This window comes from Plectrocnemia conspersa, unplaced genomic scaffold (assembly GCF_051122295.1).
Source record: "Plectrocnemia conspersa isolate PC_06_02 unplaced genomic scaffold, ASM5112229v1 ptg000012l, whole genome shotgun sequence".
Classification (NCBI taxonomy): domain Eukaryota; kingdom Metazoa; phylum Arthropoda; class Insecta; order Trichoptera; family Polycentropodidae; genus Plectrocnemia; species Plectrocnemia conspersa.
Window position 1 is genome coordinate 6,964,527 of NW_028277176.1, and position 12,546 is coordinate 6,977,072.

The 12,546-nt window shown below is 26.5% G+C and overlaps 1 protein-coding gene across 12 annotated transcripts in view; it reads left to right on the forward strand.

Moving 5' to 3' along the window:
- Lmpt (four and a half LIM domains protein limpet) overlaps positions 1 to 12,546 on the forward strand; it is a 187,282-nt gene that overhangs the window by 159,316 nt on the left and 15,420 nt on the right. For 11 of the 12 annotated variants that reach the window (XM_088201038.1, XM_088201033.1, XM_088201032.1 and 8 more), the window contains one exon: positions 2 to 176. In XM_088201038.1, coding sequence (XP_088057164.1) covers positions 2 to 176 — 175 coding nt within the window. Of the gene's footprint in view, position 1; positions 177 to 10,266; positions 10,745 to 12,546 lie in introns of those variants that run through there. The other variant, XM_088201045.1, reaches the window with a different exon arrangement.

Below are 12,546 nucleotides of genomic sequence, written 5' to 3' on the forward strand. Positions count from 1 at the left end.
GGATCTTTCTTACAAGGACAAGCATTGGCACGAGGCCTGCTTCCTGTGCGCCAAGTGTCGCGTGTCTTTGGTAGACAAGCAGTTTGGATCCAAGGTAGACAAGATCTACTGCGGAAACTGCTATGATGCTCAATTCGCGTCTCGCTGCGATGGATGCGGAGAAGTGTTCCGTGCTGGTGAGTGTCAAAAATTAACGCAACTATTAATCAGTATTAGTGGAATCTCACGCGCTATCTCATAATACAATCAAAAGGCAAAATACACAAATGGCAAAAGGCGTGCTGTGACTCGTGGTCTTAAATAGATGCGATATAAAATTATTATTCATTGCTTAATTATTCCCAACTTAATATAGATTTTGCAGTATCATCTTCAAATGACATTGCGTTGATTTATTATAACCTCACTTCCATCTTTTAGCGTATGGTTTTGCGTGTATGGTCGGTCTTTTACCTTTGATCGATTATGTTATGTATGTGTGCTAGCAGACTGATACGTCTCATTCCGTTTTCAGCCTATTTGCCTTATTATATAGCGATCTAGAAAAAAATAGTCGGTTTCATGGCAGAAAGGTCTAATACGTGTTTTCTCTTGACCCACTGAATTTTTTTAAATATGCAACTATTTATATGCTAATGTATACTTTGCTTCTATATACATAAATTTTTCATAAAAGAAATATAAATAAGAAAATTTATTTAAATATTGAAACACGCAGTAAGTGATTGTTTTTAATATAAGATTCAGGTTCTAATTTGTGTTATTACTAATGTCATATATTTTTAGATGGCTCAATACATAAAGTTTATCTATAAGAGGTACATTTAATGATAGTCTACGTAAAAAATATCATTATTATGCTAGTTAATAGATCACTAAATAAATAAAAACAATATTAAGTAAATAATTAAGTTCTATTTTAGCTAAATGTACCGTCGCTTTAACCTTATTTTTTCTTTATAATAAATATTACTGTAAGGTATTTTTATAAGGCACTAACTGATTACAAATCTTTCGAACTTGTTCAATTGAGAATAGCAAATGATTAAAGCATTAACTAAGAATTAATACTGAAATATTGATTTTTTTATTTTAGTTTTAGGCTTAGTGTAAGTTAATCTTTTGATGCTGTATTTAATTTAATTAAATATTCAGTAGAGGGTTTAATAAAAAATCGCTCATTTTTTATTCAGCATTTATAATGAAAATATTTGTAGTAGAATATTCTGAAATTTTCATTTTATAGAACCAGCAAAAACAGACTTTATTTCTAAAAACACAGTTGTGTATTATTTTCTAAGTCATTTGCTCTACCGCTACATTATCTACAGCACAATTGTGCCCTTATATGAGTTATTTCTGGAATTTCGGCAATTACAAAGAGTTTTTATTTTTATTTAATATGTCCATTATAACATAATTGCTGTAATAAACATATAAAATAATGAAAAAAAAAACACTTTGTAATTGCCGAAAATCCAGAAATAACTCATATATTATAATGAATATTGTGCTGCTGTGAACGTTCTCAATGGCTGGTATTGAATTTTTTATCTCTATTAAATCAAAACGATTAATTGTTATGATTGTCGAAAGTAATTTATCACAGTAATTTTTTTTAGTTATTAAACATATTATATTAATTATATTAAATTAAAATGAATTAATAAATAGTATTAGTACATTTTATTTTTATTGTATTTTATACATAGCATAGAATTGTGTGTGTATGAGCCTGTATTTATTATTTAAACTGTATTTTTCGATTCTTTATAACTATACAAATATATTTTTAATTATTTTTTTAAATATCCTCGCCAATAGTATGTTTTTAGATTTACCTATTTCAAGAGCTATTATAACTTGAAACAACCTTTTTTTAAGTACAATACAAATTTCTCACATTTACCTTGCTTGTCCCGTTAGTAAATTCCCAACTTAAGGTCCGTAATATCCGACCTCGATTATTTCTTTTAGCCAGTTAGTTCACTGCGACATTTTCAAGTTTGCTTTATTGCCCCGAATTGGCATAGGAATTTTCAGCGAGGTCGACATATAATCGCTTTCGTGACGCTATGTTTTTTTCCCACGTCTCAAAATCTGGACAAAACACCTAAAAATACCACAAATCGAATTCAGACAAATGGCGTTGAAAAAAACGAGCATTACGATCACTTTTTTAGTTAAAAATATAGTTAAATTCGTAGGCGTTCACATCCCGCCTATGCAACATTTTAATATTGCACGATTTACATATCTGATGAATGAATCTATTTATTGCTATAAAACTGTATAATGGCTAAGCAATACAAATTTGCATATAACAGGCGTTTTATAGTGTTTGTCTATATATCATTTTTAATATACACTGTATATGAATTACACAAATTTTAATAAATGAAACATATTTCCCATTCTGATAAACGTAAGCGAATATTTTATTTTAATTATTTTGTATTAGAACTTTTTCCTCCCAAAGTCGCTAGCTTTTTTTTTGGTAATTTTTTTTATTCAGCAATTCTAAACCTTGATTAATTTCAACTCACAATTAATCATTCAGAATTAGTTACAATAATTAAATAGGTGCTACTTATTAAGATACTGTAATTAATTATAATTTCAAACTGGTTTGATCCATGTAATCAATCTATAAATGCAAGTCGTTTTAATGATATCAACGCGATCGTTAAAACTGCGTATAACAGTTCACACTTATTTTATCTCAACTAAGCAGTTTTTGACATTATACAAAATAAACATCAATAAAACGTTTATTCGACCCACGTCTCAATACTATCTATGAAATATTTAGACGTAAAAAAATAGAAAAATAAACATCGATCGTTTTTATTTGTTTTCTATTCAAATTCGGATGATTTCACTGTTTATTTGCATGACTCAATTTAAACTATGACTCAATCTTTTTTTATAAATAAAATATAAATAATAAAAATTCACACGCGATTAAATTCACTAGTTTTCAAAGAGTTAAATTTAAAGCTCGTGCTCATTGATTCTCTAAAGTAGTAAAATTGTTAGTATTGCGCTAATATTTTTATCTCAAATCTAATTAGATTAGTCACACTTGTGATATTCTTAATGCGAAAACCTTAGGCATGATTAGAATTGAAAGGAAATTATAGCTTCAATTGTACGTGTAATAATAACTCATCATAACAAACACCCTTGTGATTATTTTTAAAACATTTTTCAAGAACACGCTTGCTTGATGGACGATAGGGCATTTGTCAATGGTTGATATATGCTCTTTGTCTCGTTATGACACCTGTCAAAATATATTGATTAACTGCCATGAATCATACGTTTTTAACTGGCTTTGTTCGCATAACGAAATTAAAGATGTAGAATCGTAACAAAAATGTTTCTATAATAATAATATTTTTTTTTCTAATGGCATATATACAGTGGTTTCTCACTAGTTTTAATTTATTAGTATTTTTTTATTAAATTCGGTAAAAATATATGATAAAACATTAACATTGGCAAAAACTTATATTTTATAATTCAGTTGGATATGTATTAGGAAAAGAAAATTCTAAATCAATGAATATCACATCTGAAAAGCTTCTGAAAGTGTAATAGTAAATATTTAATTAAAGGATATAAACAATTCTTATAATAAGCACATCTTCAAAAATAATCAATTCAACATAAATAAACTGTACTATTTTTAGTTGATGATTTAATTGCATATGCGTTAATATAAGAAAATTCCAAAGCTAAGTGAAGTAGTAAATATTTTATTAAAGGATATAAACGATTATAATAATAAGTATATCTTTAGACATAGATACACTGTACTATTTTTAGTTGATGATTTAATTGCATATGCATTAGTATAAGAAAATTTTAAATCATACTGAATTTAGAATATATACATAAACAGTTGTATTCAACATAATCAAATAAGCAGTTATACCATTCACATTTACCGTTTCAGATAACTATTTTTATATTACCTCTCCTAAAAATATTTAATCTTATAAATCTGTTTTATGATTATATCAACAAAGTCGTTTTGCGTTGTTTTATTTATTTTTACTCGTTCCTCGGCTTTCATGGTTTCGTTTTCCGTATGTTTCCGCATGATTTTCCCGTGAATTTTCCGATTGCGATTTTAATAATTCATTGCTTCGATTGCGCTCTAAATTACACCGCACGCTATCTGACCCCAAAGAAGTATTATACATATATTATATGTGTTATGTATACAAACACGCAAATAACTGGCGAAAGCCGCAAAGGTTGTAAGTTCGAACCAGCTCCAAGTTTAACAAAATCTTATGCCAAAAGGTCGAATCGGCTGTGCAATTTTCAGTGTTGGGGCGTGCAATGTTAAAGTACACACGTTTATGAATAACTGCATTGAACTTTATGGTGTTCTAAAAGCGAATAATAGTATTTAATAAGTATAAAACACTTTTCTGATTATAATTGTCTACCTTAATGCATTTGATTTGCGAATTTTATTCGATTTTTTAATCTTTTTTAAACCCTTTGTCAAAACCTTTTATGTATTAAGTTTAATGATAGTTATTTGTATATCAATTTTTATCTTTCCTTTATGAATATTCACAGCACTATTTTGCCACATTTTACCTATGTATGTATAAAATCATTGCCATACACAGAAAAAACTCTTGTGTTTATAACATACAGATATCGTAAATAAACATAGATATTTAAGCAGATTTGCAATTGTCAATTTAGTTAAAGAGAGAGAAAGTTTTGCTGTTTGCTGTTTGCAATTTTCAATTCAATGATTATATTAATAAGCAAAAGTGAATCGAGAAATCTAAAAAATTCTATAGTAAACATATATATCCACTAATAGTTATTTTATTCTAAATTTTATGATTAAGTGAAAATATTTTGTATGAAAAAATATTTACAAAAATAAATTATATCAAAAAAAAAATTTTCTTGCAATGATTTTCCAATCATATTCAGAAGTATAGGTACATGGTATATAAATATTTACGATACACAACTTTTGGTTATATATAATAAATCAAAATAATAGGTTTTTAACAAAGTTTCTGAAATGAGAAAATACTCATTTATTTCACTAAATATTAAAAATAGTTTTTGCAGATTATCATAAATAATTTGCTCCTCTAAACCAATTTTTAAAGTAAGCATATAGATAGAAGACACTACTAACTATTTATTGCCATAGATAGCCACAAAGTAACCCTTTAAAAATATGTCATTACACATACTAAAAAAGTGGTAATAGTATAAAATGTTATTGACACTAGGTGTCTATTTAAAAACCTAAAAAATCAGCAGTATATTAATTTTTATATACATGTGTGACGTCTACAATTATTATCCATTGTTATAGTTCTTCTACTGCATCTCAGTAAGTGCAAAAAAATTTTTGAAATTTAAAACTATGAAACTGAAAATATTTTTTTGTGTTACTAACACTTTGATATTGATGACACTCAAATGACTTTTAACCTATTGTCACGATGCACACGTGTCTTTATATTATCTCAATATTTATCTTTACTATGTAAGATTCACATGTGTGTATAATATTCCTAGCAACAGTCCAAACAACAGGTGTCACGCGCGCTTCTCTATCCACGGTGTTTTATTGCATCATTACGCAACGAAATGGCAAAAACCTGACATTGGTACTCCTAGTACGCTTCTCCGAACCGCTATAAGCATTTTGCCATCATAGACGTTTCAATTGTGTTCTCTATTATGGACGGGTTCAAGAAATTTTGCCCATCACGCAACACTTTTCGCGCGTGGGATTCTCTCCAAGCCAAGGTTCGAACATTGGGGGATTGGCATAATTGGCAATGACAAATTGCAGAAATACCTTCGTTAAGGCATCGCGCATAGACCCACAAAGAGTTGCGCAAATAGTTGGTAATTGAGCTAAAAATATATCTTCTATATATAGATGAAGTTATGAGGGGAAAAAAATCATACTACGGCGTACCTAGATAATCAGCTGTTGATATTTTTAGGGTTGAGGTACAAGGTTTATGGGTTAATTCGATAACTAGATAGCTTCTTAATGAAAGTTTAAATGAGATATGATATATAGCTTTTATCTGAGTATGAATCATTAATGTTAGATTTGCGACAATTTATAGGGGAAAAAATCAATAACTACCTATTGTATATAAATGATTGATCACCCTGTATGCGCAAAAAATAAAATAAAAATGACATCATCATCCTAACCCACACACTCGCGTTCAATATAATCATTTCAGTGTTGTTGTAAACAATTTTGCTTTATCTTAAGTTGATGTATTAATCAAGGCTATGTTTATGTATGTGCTATCGTTGCATTCAATTTTCGTTAATTAAAAATAATTGTTTTATTTCGCTAGTAAACTATTATTATTTTATTATGCGTAGAAACGGAAAAGGTACTATTCAACTGGACCTTTGTTTTTTTATTATTTACACTTTACATACGTTTTGATTGGGATTAAAACACAACCTTTGTTGATATTACTAATATTTATAAATGATGTTTGAGATTGGAATTATAATGGCAATTTTAGTTTTAATGGTTTATGATATTATATTATAAATTACCTCATAATTAATATATGAGTTTAATTTTAAATGCGCCACACTAATAAATTATTTATTATCAGTATTTTTCATATGGATTTGTTTCTCCCTTAAACGCATTATAAGATTATTATTTTTATTTTAAAAAACATTTCTCTTTAAAGTAGCTTTAAAAATGGACATGGATTAATGAAATTATAAATAAATAAATATCCTAATATTTAATAATTTATTATTATATAACTAATTTGAGATACTTTTTGAGTTTATAGAAACTCGTGTCTTTAAATTTTAATAACTATCAAAAATATGTATAGCTTATTACATTTGAATACAGTGAATTTATAAGAGACTGATGTGTATAGAATACATCATTTATTATTTTATTGTTGTACCTTAAGGTAAATTTATTTCCATATTTTTTTACCTTTATCAAAAACACGTTTTCTAGAAATTCAAGCCGTATGTATTATATTATACAACATTCATAAATAATTATATTTGTTTGTAAAAATAAAATAAAGATTCGTAATATAATTTAATATTTACAATCCGTTTTTAAACTAAAATTAAAATATTTAGTTTTATTTATATTGAATATTCAAAGTCGAATATTGTGTTTTAAATCTAAATTTTACGCCCAAAAATGTTAATTTTGCGCGTTATTTATTTAAATTATTTTGATCTACTTCTATCTTATTATCGATCTTTAAAGGCTGTAAAAAATATTTAAAACTTAATTATCAGTTGAAATTAATGTTGGGCATCGTGTTTCGTACATTTTATAATCTTATTATATAGTTTTTCAATATAAAAAATATTTGTAAAAATAAAATATATTTTTTTTATTAAAACAATATTTTTGAACAGTTTCACTTACCAACGCTTACTTTTTTTCTAAAAATTTGCCGTTGTAATAAATATTCAAAATTTTAGAATCAGTTGAGAATCTATGTCAAACATCGTGCTTCATACAATCTATAATATTAATATAATATAATATTTTTAATTTTTTGAGTGTAGATCCATTGAATCTCTTAATGTTTTTTAGCAAAACAATATTTTTTAGTAGTTTATAAATATTAAAACTTTTTTGTTAGTATAATTGATTATAAATATTTGTTCAGGTAATAAAATATTTAAATTTTTGTATTTATATAATTTATAGTTAACGTATAGTTATTAACAAAACTTTGCAGCAGTTTAAAATGTAAATATTTTAGTTAATAATTTGATTAAAAACTTTTTAATTCTTAGTGTTTATGCGTTGTAAGAAATATTTATCACATAAGAATCAGTGAATCGTAATTAGTACATTCCACAATTTTATAATTAGATGTTTTAATATGTGGAAACTAAAAAAAAATTTTTTTTTATACATAAGATATTAACTCTCTGATTTTTTAGCAAAACAATATTTTTGAGTGGTTTATGAATATTATTTAGATTTTTTTTGTAAGTGTAACTACTTATCTTGTTGGGTATTTTAATTTCAGTAATATTTAATAGATAAGATAATAAACAGATCTATTTCAGGCATCGTGCTTCGTATATTTTATAATAGTATTATTAGAATTTTAAAATAAAAAATATTTTAATTTTAAATTGATAGTCTTTTTATTCCTTGATTTTAACAAAACAATATTTTCAAGCAGTTTCTAAATATTTAGGCTTCACATACGAAAATTACGTTTTTTGCTAGAAATTTGAAGAGAATCAATGTCGGACATCGTGTTTCGTACATTATTCTTTAATAATATTATGAGTAGATTTTTTATTTTTAGTAGATCCATTTATTCTTTGATATTTTTAATAAATTTTTGGAGCAGCTCAAAAATGTAAATATTTTTATTTATTATATTAATAAATCAAGGCTCGAAAACTTTTTAATTATTTTATTATTGTTTAGTACATACCATAATATTATTACTAGATTTTTAAATATAAAATATATGTAGAGGAAATAAAATATATTTTTATATGCTACATTTTTTTTAGTGGTTTAAAAATATTATTTAAACTAATTATTTTTTGTAAGTATAATAGAAATATCAGGTGTTTCAAAAATTCAGGAATATAATCAATTTCAGGCATCGTGTTTCGTACATTTTAAGATATTAATATTAGAATTTCAAATTTAAAAATATTTTCATTTTAAGTTAATAGATCTATTTATTCTTTGATTTTTAACAAAAAAATATTTTCGAGCAGTTTGTAAATATTTAGGCTTCACTTACAAAAACTTGCTTTTTTGTTAGAAATTTGGCGCTGTTAGTAATATTTAAAATCTAGCATCTTATTTCGTACATTTTTTAATAATATTATCAGCAGATTTTTAAAATCAAAAAATATTTGTTTTTATATTTTTAACAAAATTTTGGAGCAGTTTAATATATTTTTAATTATTTTATTAGTAAATCAGTTTTTAAATACAAATGCTTAGACTTTACGCTCGAAAAATATTTTAATTATTAGTGAACTTTAGGCATATTTATAACATTAGAATTACTTAAAAATCAATGTTTGGCAACGTGTTTAGTACATTCTATAATTTTTTAAATATTCATTTTTTAGCGAAATAATATTTTTATGTAGCTTATACATATTTAAACTATTTGAAAACATATTATTTGTTTCTATAAAATACTAGGCGTCTTAAAAATTCAGTATTTAACAAATAAGATAAGAAACAGATATAATCAATGTCTGGCATCGTGTTTCGTACATTTTATTATATTATTATTTTATAACATTACAACAGTATAAACGCGTATTTTTAATGTTCTTTGCACTTGTTAATTTATTGATATAAGCTACATATAAGAACATATTTAAGGAAAAGTATCTCCCAAAAAATTAGAATAACCAAATTATAATATATTCACAATATTAATATCATATTTTTATCAATTCTATGTAGCATTTATAATTCAAAACAATATAAACTCTTTTAAATTACCAATTTTGTTTAATAGTTATGGTGAGACATCCTAAAAATTTTTTTTTAGTTGAAAAGCAAAATATTGTAGTATATATATAAATTAAAATATTTTAAATATGACTCTTTTTATTTAACTACAACAATTTCAATCTTATTAATCTATATATTCAAGTTTGCGTTGATTATTTTAAAGTTATTTTGATCTATGGCGTATAATTGTTTTTTTTGATGATATTTGGTTATTGATAAATTTAATTTACGAGAAAAGTACTAAGAATTGCTTTTACAAAGATTGACTTTTAATTATTAATATACTCAACAGTCGAGTATTTAGTTTTTTATTTAGCTTAAAGCGTAATTCTGGAAACTCCTTAACATTTCCCATAAAGTTCATAGATCGTTAAGCGATTTTTTTTAATGACTGTGACAGCGAAATGTTTCATAATCGTCACTCCTTCCAATTTTAAATTAGCAACATCGATTTGCTTATTCATATTGTCATTGTTACAAACAGGCGATGAATTTCAGCAAATTTTTTTTTATTAATTCTGCTATACGTCAATCAGACCCTAGCTGAAACGGCAGTAAAACTAAATTGCTGCAATTTTAACTAGCCTTGTATCTGTATTCTCGGAATATTCTTCATATATTCGATTTACTTCTTCCTTAAAGACCAATTTACGGTTGCACCAGGGTTAAGCTCAAACTTCGTGGGCACACTTAAGTACGAAATATTTAATACGAAACCAGCACAATCGTCCCACGGTCAACGGTTGCGAAGGTTGTATTCTCGGTTGGAATCGCGACTCGGCTCAGTTTACCACCGCCTGTTGACGCGACTGGTCGCGGTTCGGCCGTACCGAACCGTCAAACGTCAATACAGCCTCTCGATTGTTCGTAACAAGTTATGGTGACAAGTGGTGCAGTTTTAAAGTGAATCGTAAAAGCAAAGGTCCAAACTGAATTCGCCAAGGTCCAAGCTCGGCCAGAGTCCGAAGAGAAACGCCAGAATGTCGACCGACGTTTTGAGCAACGATCTCAAATCGAGACTACATCTCACCACTAAGACCGTGGGGGAAGATAGAATAAGGAAAGCTAAAGATAATAATGAAGATGTGGCTATCTTGTCGATGTTTCTTCCGAACGCGACGGCCGAGATTGAGAATAAAGCTTTCTGCTGTGCTCTGAAAGACGATTGCTTCATAGGTGACCCTAAGAAGACAGTGGCAGGTTCAGAATTATATATAATATTAAAATTAATTTAATTACATAAGATTAGAATTAATATTTTATTAATATTAAAAATTTTGTCATGATATGTGTAAATTTGTTAACTTTATAATCGCTTACTCTATAGAAATGATGTAAAACTGAAATGTTTTAGATTTAATAACTATTTTCTGATCTTTTGATCAGCAATATTTTTTCTTTTCTGACATATACGCGTATAAAACATTTGATTGATGCTTTTCGTAACAATGAGTAGATAAATATTGCTTGAGACGCTTTTTTATGAAAACTTGCTATTTTGGAGATGTATTTCTCATAGCATATGTTTAAAAGTGAAAGCTAGTTTTTCACACAAAAGTGAAATTTCTTATAGTATTATTTTATATGAAAATAAAACATAAAATTTTAGTACTTGTTCTATAAATTTTATAACGTATTAATAAACATATTTATTAAGTGTTATTTAATAATGCATATAGTTATTTTTAATAATTAATTTCTTAGAGACAATTTTTTCACTTCATAGTACTGAAAGGCAAGGTAAAAATAAATTTAAAAAATGTTCTAAATCTGATAAAAAAATATATCCCTAAATATTTTTAAGCAGTGCATTTAATAGTAACGAATTTAATTTTATTACTTTTAGTAAATACATACTTAAGATTTATATCTTATCTAATGTATGGATTCTTAACAGATTATTAGCTCATATATTTTTTGTCATTTATATATTAGCTTTCATAATATTCAATTAATCGACATTAAATATATGCTCATACACTTGATTGCTTAGCATAAGCAAATAATAAAATGATTGAACGTTCCTTGTTGAGATATCTCAAAAGGGTCGACTTGTTCATATTTTGAAACGAAATCTAAACATAATCACACACATGCATTAGCTCAGTAAATATTATATCATCCTACGATAATATTTACACATGTATTTTATGCCATATGTACATACCCATTTCGTTCGTACGTATATATAATGGCTATAACTCTTTATGGTCATCGAGGTTGAAACATGTCATGTATGCACTTTTTATCATTCAATCACAGTTAACTTTCCATCATCATTATCACTACAGATTTACAAAGTAAAAAAAAATTATGTTTCATACCTTTAACTGAAAATTGTACTAGTTTATTTTTTGTTGATGTTAGTTAATTATAAATCGGTATCATCACTCCCACGATCCGTTCGGGTATGACGCAACGGTCATTGTATTTACGTTTTGTGTGTAGGTAAACTTGTAAATCGACGTCATTAGTCACACCTGATCGCACCTGAAGATTGCCAGTTACATTGTTCCTTATCGGACTCGAGGCGTGATGATCTCAGGACCATAAATCATTTTATCCCGAAGAGATCCGCGTACAACGATCGACACTTGTAGTAATTAATAACACAATCTTTGTGGGCTGTAAATGAGTGTTAGACATTAATAATATTGCGTTTTGCTTTTGTCAATTAGAGAGACTAATTGCATATGTTGACTTAAAAAAATGGCAATCATATCATATAAGAATTTCTAGCCTGTCAAACAAATATGCATAAAAACTATATTTTTAGATATATATATAGTCATAAAAATAGTAAAAACTTATTATTTAAATATAAAATCAATTTTGCAATAGTATGGTATTAAAAATAATACACAAAACACGCGTTTAAAAGTAGCCTCTAAGGGCAATTATGAATTTTTTTTTTAATAGTGTTGAAATATAAAAACAGTTTCAAAAATAGTATTGAATTTAAAATTATATGCAAAACAAATGTTGTCGCATTTAAATGTAGC